This window comes from Lathamus discolor, chromosome 2 (assembly GCF_037157495.1).
Source record: "Lathamus discolor isolate bLatDis1 chromosome 2, bLatDis1.hap1, whole genome shotgun sequence".
NCBI classification, from domain to species: domain Eukaryota; kingdom Metazoa; phylum Chordata; class Aves; order Psittaciformes; family Psittacidae; genus Lathamus; species Lathamus discolor.
In genome coordinates this window covers 149,235,216-149,256,077 of record NC_088885.1, presented here as the reverse complement: position 1 = coordinate 149,256,077, position 20,862 = coordinate 149,235,216, and the positions used below count along the sequence as shown (strand labels likewise).

The following is a 20,862-nucleotide window of genomic DNA, read 5'->3' as shown; positions in this document are numbered from 1 at the left end:
GTACTGGCTGGCAGCCTAGAACTGCTGGCACCTCCACACAGGGTTCTCCTCTGTGCATTGCTGGAACCAGATTGTATGGTTGGAATAATCTGCATTAACAGTAAGGACTTCATGACCAGAAAGTAAATCATTGTTTATGGATGACTTGCAATGTGCAGTCAATACGAGTCTGTACTTGTGGTGAGGAGCCATCAGTTTAAGGCTTTGGCTATAGCAAAAGAAAGGAAGACCTGTTCTCGGAATACTCTAACATTGTCCACTCCAGGAAGCCCCTTTCCTAAGTGCATCCTCTTCATTGTATAACAGAGCACTATCCGCTACAGAAATGTTCAGTTAATGGAGCACACAGCACCTCAGGATCCATACATACATGGAGACTTTTAGGGAAGATGGAGATCAACATTACTTGAAGTGGCAGTGGAAGTTACCACATCACACAGTGAATTCTAAGCTAGTCTGGGCCACAACAGTAGAGCTGTTCTCAAGAAGAACGTCATGAGGTACTTGTGACCACAGGCAGGTAAGACCTTTGTCATCAGCCACTCATGAGGAAACATGATGTAAGTCCAAGAGGACACTGTCTAAAATAAGGCAGTGTGTTGGCCTTGGCTGCTGAGTCATCGGTATCACTTCCTGCAGCCCCTGCTTTTGCTCCAGGTATTTCTCAAGGGAGCACTAACTTAGCCTGGTCTTTTTGATTCTTCTGGAATGAATAAGATCACATCTCCGGAGCAGTAGTGATGAATATGTCCTTGATTCAGAGGAATGTGCGCTCCTTTGAGCGCAAGTGTGCTAAATCTTCCGTGAGGTGCCTGCCTGATTAGTTCTGATCTGTACATGTCCTGGCTCCACTGATATGAAAACTGATTCAGAGACTGTTGTAAAATGGAGAATTCTGCTTCATGGGGAGAATCTGCTCCAGTGAGAGAGCTGCCTTAATGGCTCATGCCTCAGGGTACCACTGAAAGCTGCTCACATGGATCCCTCCTGCCTTGTCTCTGCTGTAATGTTTGATTAGGCATTTCTTCAATCTCTCCGTGGAACTGCCTCTCTGGCAGCGGCAGGTTCTCCCCTGTGTCAGTGACAGACCCTCCTCAGCCACACTGAGGTTTGCTGCATTAGGAAAGTTAAACCCACCTCACCTCTGAGTTTCTTTCCTTACATCATGTTGCAAAATTTCTGACGTCAAACAGTGAGACACAAATTACCCTGTGAACTGTTAACATATGCCTGTTTACATATGGTATCTTATAGGCAAAACAGATTAAGATTGGAAGGTTTAACTGCTGTTGAGTTTCCACTTCTGTGAATCATACAGATCAGCTTATTCATCACAAACACTTATTTTTACCCTTTAACTCTTTCAAGCTACTTCTATCCAGAGCAGAGTTCATGGGGGACATGAACAGGGGAACAGAGAGGTCACAGCTGCATCACGAACCCCAGACTTTGCAAATGGAAGAGCAAACTGCTGCCAGGAACCACGGCCATCCCAGTGGGTCAGAAGCGGTTTATAACTTCCATCAGGTGAGCTGACGGGCACACAAGTCTTCCCCAGTTGCCGAGGCTGGTCTGTCCTTCCACCTAGTAAAGTGTCAGCTGCAATTCACGCTGATGACCAAGCCTGTAATCTTTCAGTTTCGGAAGGAAATTACTTGTGAGAATCAACAAAAGAGAGACAGACAAGAAAACCCAACAGGATTGCTCAAATTCCAGGTCCAGAGGAAGAACAATAATCATTTACTGAACCAGCACTCTTTGGGTGTTATGACACAGTTTAAATTCAGAAATGCCAACATTTTGGGGGGAACTTCGTTGATTTTAACAAATGCAGACAGTTTTCTCAGTTGAATCTATGCAGTGCAGCACTGATTTTGAGGGGACTCAAGTACCCTCGTCAGCAACCTTGATGTAAGTGCATGAGTATTCATCTTTTTCTGGATAATATGGCTGTGGCCATACTGGAAAAGAGATGTATCTGATGATTGATAAAAGAAAGAAAACTACCCCTACTTAAATACACTTGCCTCTTCACCTGTGATGTGGTATTAAAGCTAAGCAAGTAAGTGCTGCCAAACATCATTTCTTTCAGCTGAAGACTGGATTTCAGGATGTAGGCACTCGCTGTTCAGTGCTCTGACTCACTGACGCTGCCTGGCTCAGGCTAGCAAAGGAGAGAAGGAAGATCATGTATATTGAGGCAGGAATGTGAACATTCAGAAATACCTTTCCACTTAGAGTGGCAGTAAGTGAGTGATTGACTATTTGTTCTCTTAAAGTGTTGCTTCAGATCTGTTTGTTTTCTCTCTCAGCTGCATCATCCTAAGCAGGCAGTTCACGTTATTACCTGTGCATTAGCTAACACAGAGACACGTTGAGTGCAGCTACAACTAGGGCCACCAGCACTGATATGGGTCAAACCTTTCTCCTTTACGTAGGACAACAAGGTGTAACCAAGACAGCAATCTCCCTCACAGCATTACTCATGGGAACAGGAGGGTCATGACTGTATCAGGAACTGTAGCTATCTAAGGGTACACTGGTACAAACACCACCGGTAGCAAACCAAACCTGCTGCCACCAGTCTGTCAGTACAAATTAATTTGGGTCTAATTTAGCATTTATAATGTTATGTGTTATTGGAAGGCACACTCAAGCATCCAGGCACCTACACAAACTAACTTTGAGTTGCGATGCTGTGGCCATGTAGAATGTACGTACACGTGGAAACCTGGGAGCCTCGTTACCACCAGGGACTGAATCAGATCCATGAGGACATAATGCACCTCTGTCAGAAACTGCAGAAATTCTTTAACCATCACAAGTTTCTGTATTTTGCTTATAAATGGTGCTGGAGTAAATTTAACCACAAACTTAAAGGTGGAACGAAAAGCTATGAACAGTTCAGGACATTCCCCCTTAGTCCTCTTTCTTTTTTGACAAATGCTTTATTTAACATAATCCCTTGTGGTATTTAACTGAAAATAGTGACCCGTCTTAACTACTATGGGTTTGAGACCTGAGCCAGCTCAAAAGGGACCTGATTTTTACACATAAACATGCAAACAAGTACATACTGCTCAAGCACCCCCACTCTCCTTCAGCTATTTCAGACAGAAGCACTCATGATCACTGCTGAGATTTGAAAAGATGGACCTTTGGGGTTAGGCCACATTATGAAAATTACCCAGCTAATTCCCATGAAGTGTTCTGAACACAAAAGCTCAGTGCAAATAATAATGGTTCAGTTCCCTTTTCCAGCTATGAAATCAGCTTGCAGATTAATATTCTTCAATTACAAAATAACCATTTCAGTTTGAAGTGGTTGGCACTCTGATGTGCAATTGGGGTTAATAACGGTCTACGAAAGGAAAGCTGTTAGCACACAGAAACCCAGAGTGAGATGTTTAGCATTTAGGAACCTCAGCTACATTTTACACTCAATGTCAGATTGTAAATGCAGGAATATGACCAAGGAAAACACCATCTAACCCACTCAGGATCCCAAAGCTCAATGAAACCTGTATTTTCTGCTTCACGTATGCCAAGGAATAATTGCCATCTGACCAGCAAGGCAGCTCCTTTTGCCTTTGGCTATTTCTAATTCATAGATGTAGTGCCTTATCTGCTAGATGTGTTCGGATCAATTGAGGTAATAAATATGGAATGTCACCAAGTTTAAATCCTTGTTTGGATCTGTGCCCAAGTACGTATCTGGAGCTTATATAAAATGATATTAACTGCTTTTCCATTCAAGGCATATGGTTACAATATACTTGCATTATCTACAAATTAGCTGTTAGAATACATTCGTAAATGACTGTAGTCTCCTTACCTACAGTATTAAGATAAAGCCTTCTGGGACTTCCAAATGCACAAAGCTTCTGCATCTCAAAAGAAAAGCCTAAGTTAGGGCAGAGTGTTCAATAACTCTAAGAACCAGGCCAAGACCCTCAAAGCTGAGTGGTAATTTTGTGTGTCCACATGCAAGGTACAGATGTGCAGCACTTCCTGCAAATTAACCTCTATTAAGGTTCCCTGAGGTTTGTATTAAAACACAGATGTGCTCCCAAGCAGGGTAAATCCTTGGTCAGAATGCCCTGCTCTGAGTATTCCCAGCAGTTACAGAGGCAGTAACAGAATTATCTGCAATACTCAGCAACGCGCTTGCTATTACACACCAGCAGGATCTGCATCTCTAATATGCTGGAAAAATTAGCACACTGATAAGGCAGGTTACATGCTGCAAAACACGATTTATTTATTGAATGCAAGCTTTCAGAATTTCAGGAAGGTTAAAAATACACCAAACAAGTTGAACTGGAACTTCTCACATTCGGCAGTTTAAAAAATGCTTTCAGTTACAGCTGAGACCTTCAACTTTGCCTATAAATGAAACACTTTCAACAACAGGCAGTTACACAACCTACTTACAATCAGCGGCTTATCTCACAAGACCTCTAATAAGAAATTTTCTTAGTGGCAGCAACATATCAAAGTGTCTTATCCAGCGTTGACCAGCTTTGTTTATTCTGACTGTCGATCGCTCTTTTAAGCGCTTCGTCTGGCATAAGATCTGATTCTTTTACATCAGAATGGCTGCAGCCAATTTTAGGGCATCTGTTACAAGAAAAGAGAGACTTCATTAAACCAGAAGAACTGTATTCATCAGATACAGGGGTTACATAACATCTGCTGGTTTATCGTATTTATCTGGGATTTTCTCTGAGTTCCTCATTACCTCTTTTCCTCTTCACCAGCTTCTCTGCAGGGAAAAATAAATCCATTTATCTAAACCGGTGGGAATCAACAGCTGAAGGAAGGAAAGAACACAGCGAGAGGCAGAGCCTCTCACCTGTGGATCACTCTCTTGCTTTACACATGCTGCCCGCATCAGCAGTGACAGTAGCATTGCATGGATGTCTTTCTGTGTTGCTTTGTCTCTGCCAGGTAACTACCTCATATCATAATAATCTGCAGTGGAAAAGTATAACCTTCGCTGGCATATAAGTAGAATCATCGGATCATAGAATGGTTTGGATTGGAAAGGACCTGAAGATCATCCAGTTCCAATCCCCCTGCCGTGGAAATTAATTTCTAGGAAAACAGATAAAAGAGAATGAGACTTGCAAAGGCAGACTGGTGAAATCAGTGCACTAACCTAGTTGGCATAAAAATTTCCCTGGCCTTTTATGAACTGAGAAAGCACAGAAAAGAGAGCTGGGGCCAAATTAACAGCCTTTAAATGATAATCAAATACAAAATGTCTCACAACTACTTGAAACAGCTACATAAAGACAGCAGGGTGAAAGATACTCAGGGACCAAAGGTCATTTTCCTTTGGCGGTGGCCCAAACATGCACAGATGGTACCTGTAGTCAGAAATAACACTTTTTCTGAGTTTTCCTCTATTAGAAGTATATTTTTTCTGAGGTGCTGAACTTACTTACACTCACTACTCATAGCTTTTACTCCAGATTTGTCCACAACTTACTGTGTTTGTCATGGATAAGTCACTTAATTGCTCTGTGCCTCAGTTTTCCCATTTATCACCTTATAAGAGCAATAGCTTGCCAGATTAATGAATAACAAGTGCTCAGAAAGCTTCCCACATTTCCTGTAAGCATAAAGTATTAGTACGTCCTTCCAGGCAGTGGAAAACAGTGAGCAAACGGAGACACGTAACAGTTGCCTGAAGGAGCCTATGAGCAGTCTATCAGCACAAAACCGGTGCCTGTGCATACGTCAGCCGAAGAGCTGACATTGAGCTACTGCGCTGCCAAGTGCACCGAAGGGATCCCATGGCTTCAAACAGGAAAGTACGTGTGAGGAAATGTAACTGCAGAGTGAGCAGCAGCTTTGATTTCAGAGCCAGGGGAGAGAGGATCCCCCAAACCACGTCTCTGCTCTATCAGGGCACCTGCTTCCAGCTGGATATTGCTGGTGGAGTGTAAAGTAGCAACACCCCAGAATGGGGTACTCAAATGGGGAATTGGTTGCATCAGCTGGCCTCTCTTCCCACCACAGCAGACTATGGTTTATCAAAACTGACTGCATTTTCATGGAAAGGGTAGAATTACAGCAGGCCAGTGAGACTGGGCAGAGCAAACCAAGTAGTCTTTCTTAATTTAGTAACAGAGAAGCCAAGTTACGGCTCTGTGCGTGCTTTTCTACCACACTGGGCTAACTGCTGTAAAGATGGTGAGGTTACAAGGCAAAAGCTTGCAATTAAGAACTGCTAGTATATGGACTGCACAAATAACTTCAGTTTGGGTACAAGGTAGCTTTTAAAGCCAGGTGTTGTACAGCTTACACACTTTTTCTTTTACTCTAGACTTTCTTTAAGTCAAGTCTTTAATTTCCTAAAAGGTAAGATGAAATTCAATCACGTGGCCTATTAGTTTTTCAGCAGTGATGAAACTTTTGATCCACTACAACAATCTCTACTACCATGGCATCTTCCTGATGGATTTAACAACACAGGGAAATAGATATGAACATCCTAAATTCTGTTCTGTATTGCACAAGCTATCTTTGTTGTGTCTTTGGGCTGTTGAGAACATGCTTTCAAGCCTGTCCCTATCCTTCAGAACACTCACTTTCTTTTCTCCAGCTTATGAGCTATTTCCCAACTCCCATTCATTTTTCCAGCCAAGTTTCTGTCCATCCATGTTGCTGGTTTTGTTGTCATTCCCAGCATGTTGCACCCACTTCACTTTTTCTCCCTAGATCTCATAATACAGACAAGGTACTTCCTTCCATCTTGCTCTTCGAGCTGTCTTGACACTAAGATAGTGGTGAAACATCCCAGCTGATGCTTGATTTCATAACTGTGCTTTCCTGTAGCCAGGAAGAAGCATGGAATAAGAAGTTTTGCTCCACCTTTGTATCCCCCATGGCAGAGTATGGAGAGTCTAACAGATATGCAAAGAGCAACAGATGGAGGAAGTGAACCGCCTGTGGCATTATCTTTGGGGAAATCAGGTTGCTGGTCTCTGACAGTCCTTCCTGAGCATGTGTAAACTGCACTCTCATTAAAAAGGCCAGAAGCGGTAAGCTTCCATGAGGTCATCAACCCCAAAGCGTGCGACTCTCGCACATATGGTGTGAAAACAAATGCAAAATTAAGGGTGAAATGCTGTGTCCTCTCAACTTGCTCTAAAAGGCATCTAAAAGGAGTCCCTTTTCTTTTTTCTTAATAAAAACTATCCTAAATTTGAAACTTAACCAGGGAGAATCTCAGAAATTCAACTGTTACATCTTTTCATTCAAAACAATACATCCTGAGTGGAAAGTGGAGGCCTGCTTTGGTGATATAGTTAAGAAATACTTAATTGCATCAGAGCAGGAACTGCAAAATCCTGTCTGATAATTCTTAAGACTCTACTACCTAAAAAGTTGTATTTTTATATTTCTCTCTTGGAACACTCATTTGATTGTTTTAATATTTCTCAGCTTTATTGGAATGTAACTACAAGAGGAGGTGCACAGAGAAGACTTTTAACTTCCATTAACTTCAGGGCTTGCTAAATAAGCAGTGGAAACAGAATGAGCAACTACGCTTTAGGAAGCTGACGTTTCTCTTTGTTGGTCACGGCTCTACAAAGCTCTTTACTTCTGTTGTGCAGGTACTATGAGTGGCTGTAACTTCCTCACACACTTCCTGAATATTTCCTTACACATTGTTTTCATTAAAAAGAAAAGCTTCTTCACGTGTCCAGTGCTAATGAGGAGACTGTGACTTGGGCAGACGCTGAGGTATTACTTCCTGCAGCCTTGCCAATCCAAATACATTTCCTAGAACAAGTGGAATAAAATTCCACTTACACAGCAGAGCAAATAGTTTTTCCACACATTCCTGTTCGCTTACCGGACTTTCTTCTTTTGCTGCTTTCGAGTCTGGATAAACTTTAGAATGGCGTCTTCTTCATAAGTGTGTCCACAGATCTTGTTTCGGACTGGCCTCTTCATTTCCATCTGTAATCGATAAAGGTTCATTTAAAGGAACTGATAATGCCCATGAAAATGCTTCCTATGAGATTTTATGTAAAACAGCAGGAAGCGTGTTTGCCATTCATCCACAGCGTTCCACTCAAATTACAGGGTCAGGTCCTGCGTGGCTGACTGCATTCCTGCCTATGGAGGGCTTTACCCAGGCAACGTTGCTCTTCTCTTCTAGTGCTTGTAATTGATACTGCCTGATTTTAACAAGTATTGCAGACTTGTAATAAACCATCAATGAAGAATATGGAATAGCTATTTCCCAATTGATTATACAGTGACAGCATACCTGTGTAATGGGACAAATGAAGTTCATCTGACTCTGAGTCACAGCTATATCTTCATCGATTTGTTCAATGGCATCTTCACCATTACCTGATTTATGGCAAACTATAATGGGAAACAAGACAGTTTTCACTTAATATTTAATATAGACAGCCAATACTTCAAATAAGCAAACAAAATCCAGCATTTGCCAAGCATAATGTCTATATATATGTGTATATATATATACCTAAGATGCTACAGCATATTTCTGTACCACTCCCTGAACAAGATACTGCAAAAAGTACTGTGCTACAGTCTCTGTTACAAAATGTGGCATTTCAAATGGTAACCACCTTTTTGTGTGTGTGTGTCTGTGTGTATCTATTTATAGCCAATGCTAGAAAGGAGGCCTGGGAAGGAAAGCAGGCTGGCCTGAATATATCAAAACCTTCAGTATTCCCTGTTGAAGTTCACCAAAACCCAGTAACATGCAGATGAGGCCCCAGAATCTAACAACGGGATGAGGTGGAGCTTTTGCAGATTCGGCAGTCCTACCCTCAAGATCAGTTTGTGTTTGAATGTCATAAAGGGGCTTGATATATAGCCGGTATACACAGCACATACCTTAAAAGGAATTTGTACTATTTATCATAATACACCTTTTGTAAAGTGATGCTGCTGTATTTTAACAAGACTATAATTAGTGAAAAAAGAAAGCAAAGAAAGCGTTATTTGAGAAGGACAAAAGAACTGTTATTGAAGTAACCTTAAGGAAGAGTGCAGAATGAAATACTGGAATCTCCCAGAAAACCTGATGGCCCAATGCCAGGGAATGGGGGGCACACAAAGAAGAAGAAATCCACCTTGAGCTAGAGAAGATGCAGCTCCCCACCTTTACCAGAAGAAGACACGGTATAAGCAGGTCTGCATACCCAGGGGCATGCTGGCCAATGCAGAAACTAGCAAGAGTCAAAAGCTAAGATACAGAAGCAGCTGAGTCTAACCTTAATACGTGTTGATTTATCTTTTCCTAACTTTGCCCTGTTATTGTGAATCTAGGCTTTAACTTGAATGCATTTGTTTATCTCCAAATCTTATCTGGTAATAACAGCAAACGTAACACCTGCCACAACTTTCCATTCCTTTGGGGTAGTTCTGCAATGTTTTTGCTGCAGTGCCCTGGGGTGCAGTCCTCAAGGTGTCCCAAGCTGAAGAGAACATTTTTCTCTCCAGTTGCACAAGCTAGTCTGCAATGTAGCGACACAGGGTTCACAGAGGATGAACTCTTCAGTGCCCTGCATTGCCAAGGAGGCAATGAGAAACACAAGTGGAAGCAGAGGGTTTAGAGCTACTTCATGACAGGCTTTCTCAAAGTCTCAGCCTTGGTTGCCTTTGCTGCTGTTGCACCCTATCAGCCTATCTTTGCACCTTTGCATCCCTGGTATTCAGTCTTCCACATCTGTTAAGGACCAGTGTTTCCTAACTTGGGGTCAGTCCTGCATACCTCTATAATACCATCACCTTCCGGATGATAAGAGCAGACATCACTCTTGGAGCAATCACAGCCTCTCACACCCAGTCTAGACTGAGCACATTGCCATGTGAGCCAGCACAGCTATTGTTGAGGTGCTCTTGGCATGGGTATTGCAGCCATCGCTCCACCACAGCACCTCTTGGGATGCTGGTTTTATTTGTATATTTCTCCTTCCTCCTCAACAGAGCTTGTCCTTCTCTCTATTCCAATACACCAACAGTTTTCCCATCATTCAGGAATGTTTCTGACCCCCCAGGTACTCCTACAATATTTAGGCAAGCATCAAGGGTATTTCTGTTTTTGTCACTGAGACCTCATTCAATCAGTGGGGGTGTGGATGAAGGGGGAAAGGAGCTCAAATGTCCAACATCAATAATAATTTTAAGGCTTCAATCTCCATTGAATATTAACATCCCTGTATCAGATACTGACCCCCGAACAAAAGTAAACACTTGCAAATCAGGAGGAAAAAGTGGGCACAATTTAACTGTAAACCAAAACTGCAGTGGGATAGACATTAGAGAGAAACTTGTACCAGTTACCAGTTTTCAGAAAAGAAAACCTACAATGTATTATTCTTAGGCTGCTCCTATATAAGGTTTATTCTATCACAAATACACAGTACTTTGAAGAAAATACAACTTGGGGTGGGGGGGAAGTGTTGGGGGACTTTTTAAATGAAGCTTTTCAAATACAATGGGTGAAATCCCACTGAGACATCAAGGCTTAAACAATATTGCAAATTTGGCATGGGATGCTTTATTTAAATGCCATACTGACTCTTTTTCCAACAAAGACCAAGAGATTCAGAACCCTTAAATTAATGTATCTGCCAATTCTGACAAATCTAGCAGCTCTAATCTTTCCTGATGAAAACATTTGGAAACTCACATTTTTTGATGTACTGTGTTTCAACTCATGAACTTGGTGTGTAGTTCCAGTGTAGCAGGCCACCACATCATGGAATCATAAAATGGTTTGGGTTGGAAAGGACCTTAAGATCATCCAGTTCCAACCTCCCTGCCATGGGCAGGGACACCTCACACTAAACCATGTCACCAAAGGCTCTGTTCAACCTGGCCTTGAACACTGGCAGGGATGGAGCATTCACAACTTCCTTGTGCAACCCATACCAGTGCCTCACCACTCTCACAGTAAATCAGTCAATGAAGTTAGAATGCAGCAGTACAAGCAAGATCCAAGACAGGTGACTGTTTGTAAAGGATGATTTGATTGTTCCCTCAATAGGAGGATGCCAAGAAAGGTGGGTTCAGTTTTAAAATGCACGACTTCTGCCTGTGATTTGGACTTCTGCCTGTGATTTTACTTCTAAAGCACAGGCATGTAAGTGGCCTCTTCTGGAAGTGTTCAAGGCCAGGCTGGATGGGGCTTGGAGCAACCTGGTCTAGTGGAAGGTGTCACTGCCCATGGCAGGGGGTTGGAACTGGATGATCTTTAAGGTCCTTTCCAACCCAAAACCAGTCTGTGATTCTTGGCATGCAATTTTGCCCTAAAGGCTCTGGTTATTTCACATTCATTACACTTAAATGTGCTTTCAAAAAGAATGCCTTTTCCTTAGAAAATATTGGAAGTGTTCAAGGAGTGTTCACCTTGCACAGCACCTTCTGCCTTTGTTAAGGAGTCACCACTTCACTCATCACTTCTGTGTGCGCTTACTTAGGTATCAACACAATAATTTAGGAGACTACATTGAAGCATCCAAGTTTGAAAGCACGAGCCCAAGTTTGGTTACTGCTGCTTGAGTCTCTCCCCTGAAGGCCTCAGGTCTCTAAATTATGTGAGCTAAATCACAGCCTGGGTTTACCTCTTTCTTGTACTGGCTTTGGAGGTGACTTAGATGCCTTATGTTTAATGGCTGAAATTCCATGAGTTGAGATCCTTGTAGGTGGGATATATTAACCATCCTGGATTCAAATCATCCTCTTGCTGCAAGCTTATCTTAAACTCTTCAGGTTGCACTTCATTTGCAATGGTTTTGTATACAGTCTACCAGAGCGGGGCCCTGATTTCAAGAGGTTATCACAGCAAAAATGAGTAATTATTGAAAAGATTTCCTTTTCATAAACAGCTAATATTTTAAATAATAAATATAGAAGAGTGGGATGATGCAAGTGACACCTCAAACATGTCAATAGCAAATCAGCATAAATCAGATAAACCACCCACAGATTTGTTGTTATTGCTTGATGATCCAGATTACAGCAGGAGAGAGGAAAATAACTTTTTTCAATTACAGTAGATTTTGCAGCCATGATGCAAGGCACACATACCTCCTGAGCTGGTCAGTAACATGCTCTGAACTGTAGGTCTATGCCTGTAAGCTCATACTGGAAGCTGGTTTTATTAAGGTCAAAGGGAATATTTTTACCATATTAAATGTATAAAGGTTTGGAGGATCTAAGCTGCAAGTCTCACCATTCTGTTCTATAGAAAGAACAAATAAAACCACCAGGTCATACATATTTCAGCTAAGTCAGGTTGCATTTTTGTAAAATTGAGTTTTCCTTGCAAATTAAATCCAGATGCAGAAAACATTAAGTTTTTGTGCCTGAAATTCAGATGTTGCCTTAAGTAACAGAAGTACATGTATCTATTTTGGTAGTCTGAGAGATTACATTTTAAGAGCCTTAACAGTTTTTAGTTTTCCATTCCAGCCAATTGAAACCTGTTATGAGTATTAGTAACACATTTTCTATCTGGCTATCTCAGCAGTGATGTTTACAGCTGATTAGTACCCACTGTTGTAATAAAACTGCATTCTCATAAAGGTATCTATTTTTGGTAACACATTATAATGAATTTTGCAACTCCCAACTGGTTTTTTACTCATTCGATTTTAATTAAAAGCTGGTAGTACTTTATATCTCTATCACTTTCATCTCTTGATAAAAATGTGACTAATATGCCTTAGCTCGGGTTTTACCTACTCTGCTGAGAGAGACTGAGAACTTTTAAGCCAACTTTCAGAAGTAAGAAAACCATAGCATGGAGACATTAACTGCTATGTCATGACTTATGTTAACCAGGGATAGTATACGTATTAAGAAAGCATCAGAGGAAAGATCCTTTCCGTTGTCGTTGCCGCTTCTATGACAGACAGACTGCTGTCTGCTCACTGCTTCCAGTGCCAACAATGTCCTCTACCCAATTCCTGTTTCTCTAACCTGGCCCAGAGTGAGTATATGTTGCAATGTAAACTTAATTGATTTCTTTTGTGCTGCTGTTCTGCCTTCTTACCTGCCATCACTCAGACACTAATCCCGGAAACCAAAGGGTAACGTTAAGCATGGAGGATTGAGTCTTTGTGAGCCTGAGCCACTAGACAGACAAGGTCTTGGCTCCCAAGAGGGTCTATTGTACTGCTGACTCTATAGAAATAGCAGAAACTCATCCAGGCTGGGAAAAAACCTATCTCTGAGAGCTCCAAGAAAAACATGAATGTTATGAGGGCAAGTCAAATGCCAAGTGTGGCTGCCAGCAGGACACAGACAGTAATGAAAGGTGGGGGAGGTGAAGGACATCATTACATCCAAGAGCTGTATCCTGAGTCAAAAGGAGTAGGACAGTGGGGTGAGGAAGGTTCAAGGATAAGTCTGAAAGAGGGAAGAGCCCAAACACTGCTTTCCACGTAACACATTGCTGAGACCACCATGGGCAATGCTTAAGAGTGGGTCAGCATGCCCATTAGTGCTCTGAGTTTGGGTTAGATTCCAGACCCAGAGAAGCAAACCAGAACAACCATCCAGTGTCCTGCCCCCAGGATGGTTCCACAATAAGTGCTATAGGAGCAATGAAAGAAGAGGAGAAGCACAGAGTAATACCTTGCTGGCAAACTTTCCCAGTCTCTAGCAATTTGTGGCCAAGGACTTCCTGAGTCAGAGGTAATATCTTTGTACTTAATAAGCCCTTGAGTTTTCCTCCAATGAATTTGTCTAAACTTGGAGAGAGGAATTTGGGCCTGGACTTTTCAGCTTGATTAGAGACAGTTATCTTTGCTAGAAAGGTTAGCAACAGTTTAATTTGCCTTGAAACTTACCGCAGAGGCTGCAGGTTACAGTTTAATTTGATTTTTAAGAGGGAAAATAAGGTGTGCAAGCTACAGCTGCAGTCAAACAGTTCAAAGGCTTTCTGCTTTTGCCAGAGGCATGTGATAGTTTAATTTGCCAACCAAGCCAAACTAGGCTTTGCATTAAAGTACATTACAATTTGATTACTTGCTGGTGTTGCAATACACAAGTTGATCTAAGGATGGTGGCCTCTAACATGTTGCTCCAGATTGCAATTGCAAATTTACTTGCTCTTGCTCAGGCCGAGCAATTTGCCAGTAATTTACTGACAAGTCCCTTATATGTACCCTGTTTTACACACACGTGTTTAAGAAGTACATAGGCAAGCATTCGGTCAATCCAACACAAAATGACAATCCTGTAAATATAAGCTATTCTTTTCCCACTTTCCTGGAGTGTGAAAGACAGATGAACAAATTAGCAATTATTAGTTCCTTTACATAGTAAGAGTGGAGAAGGAAAGAAAAGTATCGTGCACTAAGCAACAGTCCTCTAAAACCTCCTTGAATGCCATCAAATTCACTGCATGTTTTACAGTATTCTGTCTCACTAAGCCACAGACCTTTTAAAATACACTATTCCAAATGGAAATACTGTTCCTGTTATACCCTTTCACTACAGGGTAAAGCTGGTTGATGCCAGTTTTCCAGAAAGACCTTAAAATGAGGAGAGGCCATGATCTGATGGAAATGTTACAGGACACTCATTACAGAAATGTTAGTGAAGGAGACGGAAAGATACTTGGAGCTAGATACAATTTGCTGTTTAATGTATTAATGAATAAAATGTGACTACAAATCCCACCTAGAAAATAACCCAAAACCAACTCCAGAGGTGCCCTGTGAAATCTTCAACTCATACACTACTGAAAGTAAGACATCATCTCTGCCGCTATATTGTGGGATGTTCAGACTGTTGTGCAGTGGGAGCTGTGTCCCTAGAAATGGGAACAGAAAGGGTATCTTTGATTATAAACCACACAACTTGAACAGTTTGGTAGGCAAACACACAGAAGAGGCTTTCTTCCTCCCTGCTATTGCAAACAAACATGAGAAAACCACACTTCAAAGCCCGTGGACGACATTTCAAAGAGCAGTTTCCTCATCACTGCAGTCTGGATTCAATCTGAAGAAACTCCTGGGGGAGATGAAGATTACCTAAAAAGATGTCATGAAGGCTCCATCACTAAACTCAGAGGAGTCACTCCTTCTGGAAAACAGAAGGCCATATTCCATCTCGATTATCATCACCCACAATGGTGTGTAAACTTAATAAGCATGTTAAACACCAAAGGTTTGCTGAACATAAACCCAGCTGATAAACAGACTACTTAAGTGACCGGGAAACTGTAGGTCCGTATCCGGGTCTGTATGAAAGAATGCCAGGCATGTGACAAGAGTGCAAAAGTGTTAAGGATGCCACAGTATGAGCAAAGCAAGACAAAAACTGTACTATCTTGTGGGGGAAAAAAACGGACATAAGCTACGAAATAGCAAATATATGTAAAGAACACTCTTATTACTTTGTTTTCCTCCTGCTCTTCAGAAGAAAAAAAGGCTGCACAATCACTGCTTCATACAGTATAGTGTGTAAAGGCAATGTCCAATCTTAGAGAGCATCACTTCATGTATGAGATGAGAAGAGTATCACACACATTTCAAAATGAAGAAATTCACTCCAGGCACATGAAAGAAAAAGTTGCAAAAGATGCAACCAGAAGAGCTGAAAAAAAAGGCTCCCATTTCATTAAAAGATGAACCACTTTCCATTACTAACATTGTGGTCAGAATCTGGAATGTCACTGATGCAATGCTAACCATCAGATGACATGAACATGTAGGGCTTGCCTACACAAGGAAGCTGTTGCAAAATAAGCGAGGGTGTGAATGTAGAATGCATTAGCTACTTGGCATTTACTTGCTGTGTGGACGCTCTTATTCTGCACTAGGAGTGCCTTTTGGCTGTGTAGCCTAATCCACTTCCACAGTGGACTTGAGAAAGGCACTGTTGATGCTAGACAGGAGTAGTGAGAGAAAAGCTGTTGCTATTGACAGCAGTTTGGAGCCATATCCAAATGACATGGACAAGTCCATAGCAGTGCCTGGATGGTCTGTTCCATAAATCTAATTCAGATTTTCTCAGAACAATCCATGCCAAGTATTCTTTATGTATTAGCTCATAAGCAGAACCTATCTCTATGACATCTCTGAAGAAAAAGTAACATCATGTATCTTGCAACCTATATGGCTGGAGGTTGCTTTGCCCGTTTCAGTATCTCATTTGTGCATTGTTGTAGTTCATTTACTTCTGGAAGCTGAAATGGTGACAGATTTTCAGGTGGAAAAAGCTTCTGCTAGAAAACATTGCTGGACAGAACCGTTACAGGGTAACAGAGGGACAGGAAACTAAAAGAACAGTGATGAGGCAAGTGGACCAGGTAGCATAGCTTCCTAGCAGTCCAACTAACAGGCTGCTATGGAAACAGTGAACAGAAAAGCCCCCAGCTAGCCCAAATGATAAGACTACAATTCTGATTATCATTTCAATGTCTCTTCATGTTCTCCTCACAAGACCTTTTGACAAAGACTTCACTGTGTTTCTAGTCTGAACAGCTCTGTTGAAAAACACCTTTTAAAAGTCACCAAAATAATGCTCCCAGCCCTGGCGTCACGAGAGTGGTGAATGCAGACACATGTAGTTTGTCCTGTGTTGGGGCACAGGAATACATATGAGCTATACGGTAAGAGGGCATGAAGCCATAATCCCTGAACATTAACCTATTGATTTTGTGATTGGTGAGGATGGCACCAACCCAGAGCTGTCTGAAACTGCAGAGAGAGCACAGGAAAGAGCAATCTCCCACTGCAAGAATCAGCAGGTTTGTAGTACAGGAAACCAGCTCCACTGTCCCCTTCACCCAAAGGAAGCTGGAGTGACAGACCTGCCACTCTACCACAAAAAGACAGATGTAATATATCACTCTTGAATAAAGACATGAGTACAAATAAGAAAAAGTGAAACTGAAATGGTGGGAACAAAATGCTCTTTTTCTCCACCTCCTCAAACCCAACGTTGAAACACTTGAAAGAAACTTTTAGGTGTGAGATTTTATTTGAAGATTAATATTAATGACGACAGCAACATTTGCAACCCTTCAGAGCGCTTTCTGAAATGCCTGACTACTTCAAAAAGGAATTTACTTAATTTACAAGTATGTAACATCAAGTGATTACAATTCAGTGTGCTTCAAAAGCACTATATATACATCCACACTACTTACTGGAGCTGTATTATTAAGATGTATAAAGAGAGAAAAGTTGTGTTCATTTGCCAGCATCTTTTTTCTACAGAGGTTTATTTCTTGTGTATTTTACACATGAACTTTACCACTCCAGTTATTCTGAATTCTGCAGTTTTGCACTGCCTGAAATGCCTCTGCTGAAATGGCCTCTGGGATAGGCAAGAAGCCTCAGCTCTCTGCATCTCATAGTTGTTACTCCAGCACCAGGGACTGGAGCTTGTCCATGCTGGAGTGGCTCCTCTTGGCACTGGCTGGGTCAGGGCTGCATCTCCCGTTCTGCTCCTGCCTTTGGTCACTAGCCCATGGCTCAACAACCTCCTCAGAAGAGGAATATTCCTAAAGCAATGAATCACTTCTGCAAGCAGTAACACCCGATTCCTTCTTATCTTGAACACAACACGCTATAAAAAGGGTCAGTTTTTCTACCATGACCATTTGACAGGAGGAAAACTGAGGCACAGGACAGGAATACATCCACAGCCACTAGCACATTCTGTGTGCTAGACCACTATCTTTGCCATTAGACTATACTGCCTTCCCCCTGAGTAAATAAAGCTATGAACAGTTTCCAAACACATTCTTAGCAAATGCATCAGTTCCATGCTAAAAGCAAAAAATACTCTACAGAAGCCAGTATCTGCTAGTAACTGCACAATGCCTGATGGTTTATTTTGAGGAAAGAATTACTTGCAGCGATGAACATGAGCAGTTTCTGGTAAGTCATAACATAATGCTTCTTTGCTAAACTACCTGAGACAAGGGGAAAAACTCAATATCATTAAACATTAACTTGTCAAAACAAGTTAAGAAATAAAACTCAGGTTTGTTTATTCTTTGTTAAGAGGAACTTCCAGATCTGCCATTGCTCAATCACAAGGTGCAAGGTTTTCTCTTAGGTTGTATGTGTGCGTATTAAGTCGTTCTGCATAAAGGACGCTGAGCACACTGAGATCTTCACTATCATAATGTTCAGTAAACAGCTCCCTAAAAGAAATAAAACATGTTGCTGATCCCAACTTATACAGCATCCTCCAAAACAATGTCACAGAGGGGTTGTGCAGATAGCGTAACGCTATCATCGGCTAGGAACAGCTGAACAGTTCTTTTTCTCAGCCTGTCCTGTGAGGTAGGATTAGGCTTCTTGAATAGCAGAAAATCTAACGCTAAAGCCCTGAGCTATAAATACTCATGGATTATAACTGCAGCAGCCTGGCAGCTTCTGATGGTAATTAGTAGTTAATTTTAAATCTGATCGATATTTATTTTAAATCTCTCTCTGCAGATTCTCATTTGCCAGGAGCGCATCTTCAGCAATGCTACGTGCATCAGAAAATCATTACCATTCTATAGGTGTCATCTATACAGCAACATATGCATTTTAGACTTCACCTTGACATTTTTCATAGTGCAGATAATAGACAATCTGGAAATGACTATGCTTTATGGCAAATGTGCTGGGAAGATTGAGGGGCTTAACTAAGGTCGAGTACAAGTCTTTTAAACCCTCAAGGTCTTTGTCTACACTTTCCTCTCCAGATCAGGTTTAAAAGGGTAGTAAAGTGGGACAGAAAGAGAAAGGACTTAAATAACCTCAGCACAGATGCACACAGAAACAAGAACGGCTAAGCAGGACAAGCAGAGCAAGGGAAGCTACTGCTGAATTGATGGGACAGCAGTTGCAGTGTCACTTCAGTGCTTCAGAATAAGGATAATGAGCACAAAGCTAAATCACGTGGCATTCTGCACAGTTCATCTTTCTACCAGGATGGAGTAACATTATCGTTGTCTTCTTAAGAACTATTGTCTTCCTTTACACTCTTTGGCTGGCACATCAGCTATTGCAGAAACACATACAACCCCTACATGAGAAAGATGAAGATATTATATGTCGAAATAAACAGCTTAATGTAAGTGAAACAATCAAACTGCACTAATTAAGGAAGGAAAACAACACTAAATACAACAGAGCTACACTAAGGAATCACCATTTCAAAACAACGGAGATAAGGCACAGCCTGGTTTTGTCAATGTTCTGTCACATCAGAAATCAAGCACAGCCCTGCAACCCAGAATTCAGAATTTAGGTTAGGTCAGTGTAACTGAGACTCTTGGGTTTGTACAGGTAATTAAGATTCCTCCTTTGCTACATATTTGGCTACAGCTAGTAAAAATACGTGTGAAATGGGTCCAGTGACTGGAAGGAATGGGAAACCTTTAAGGACAGAATCAGTATATAAAGGGGGATCATTAGAAAGATGGAGAGAGACTTTTTACCAGCATGCAGTGATGGGACAATGGGAAATGACTCTAAACTGAAGGAGGATAGATTCAGATGGGGGGTGAGGAAGGCATTCATTACTATGAGGGGGGTGAGACACTGGAACAGGGAAGCTGTGGATGGTACATCTCTGGAACCGTTCAAAGCCAGGGTCTTTGAGCAACCTGATGTAGTGGAAGATGTCCATGGCCATGGCAGGGGAATTAGACTAGATTACCTCTAAAGGTCCCTTGAACTCAAACCATTCTGTATTTCCATAATTTCAAGCTTTTATTTACAGATACCAGTACTGGCAGTTACAGCTCTTTGGGATCAGCTACTACCTTGATATGGCATGTATGCCAGTACTAGAGCCATGTAACTCAATTTAGGAAATTCTTTCTTAGATTAAGAAGCTGAAATGCACTCTTATTAAAGACCATAAAGGGACTATATCCTTTAAAAACTGCAATGCTAGAACATGCTAGTCATGGCCAAATGACAGAGTCAAGCTCTCCCCATGACAAAACACACTCAGCCTTAACTGAAAAGCCATTGCGGGCATACACTTCATAGGGGTGTCCTGCTAGCTTTTCACTGCAAAGCTGATCATGGTACAGCATCCTATTTCATATAAAGGCAAACATACAGAGTATCAAAGGGGCTCTTCAGAATGCACACAGTTGAATAATAAATAATTCGAGCCAGGGAGTATGGGGGAATCTGGGAAGCAGCACGAGTCACATGCCTATTTTGTAAACATAGGAAATGATCTCTTCCAAACTTTCAGCTGCTTGAGGTGCTGTCCACCCTTATATGACAAACCCAACAGGGAAGAGTCACCGTGTTAGTGACACCCACAGGTATGTGGAAAGGGCAGTCATTTAGCAGTAAGCAGAGTTCCTTGGGAAGTGACAGTCTTTGCAATCATGCATTCCTGGGTTACTACATTTGGCCTCTGGCTTGTACAGCACAGAGCTTGAAACCAGGAGCTCGATTATCACTGACAATGCTGATCTGGAATTTCAGGAATGGGTTGTAGTGGGTCCCGGGAAGCAAACAGCATTTATGAAGCAGAGAAACACTCTATACCTTTGCCAACAGGGAATGTTATGTTGCTCCAAGATGTTGCAAGAGCATGCAAGCAGTGTGGGAAAAGTGCAAGACAGAGCTGGTGCAGTAGGAACTACAAATGGCATCATGTTATTTAGCAGGGGAGCAGGAAGGCATATGGAATTTCACACCCCTCAGTGCCTGAAAATATTCTTCAGCAAATTATTAAACACTTAGACTGTAAGAAGCTAAAGGATAACAAGGCAGTAAGAAGCAGTCAGTATCTTTCTTGCCAGATCAAATCATGCCAAACTGACTTAACCTGCTTCTCTGATAGATTAACTGTCCCTAATGGATGAGA

The 20,862-nt window shown here is 41.6% G+C and overlaps 1 protein-coding gene and 1 long non-coding RNA gene across 2 annotated transcripts in view; one reads left to right on the top strand and one right to left on the bottom strand.

Moving 5' to 3' along the window:
- Positions 1 to 4,236: 4,236 nt before the first annotated feature.
- Positions 4,237 to 20,862, bottom strand: part of NSMCE2 (NSE2 (MMS21) homolog, SMC5-SMC6 complex SUMO ligase) — a 131,084-nt gene continuing 114,458 nt past the window's right edge. The window contains exons 5-7 of the mRNA XM_065668944.1: positions 8,291 to 8,391; positions 7,871 to 7,977; positions 4,237 to 4,620 (exon numbers count right to left, since the gene is read on the bottom strand). Of these exons, the coding sequence (XP_065525016.1) occupies positions 4,494 to 4,620; positions 7,871 to 7,977; positions 8,291 to 8,391 (335 nt within the window). The 3' untranslated portion in view covers positions 4,237 to 4,493. The remainder of the gene's footprint in view (positions 4,621 to 7,870; positions 7,978 to 8,290; positions 8,392 to 20,862) is intronic.
- Positions 6,864 to 9,352, top strand: LOC136008957 (uncharacterized). Its single transcript, XR_010610292.1, has 3 exons — positions 6,864 to 7,052; positions 7,456 to 7,628; positions 8,660 to 9,352. It is a non-coding gene; the product is annotated as an uncharacterized LOC136008957 (long non-coding RNA).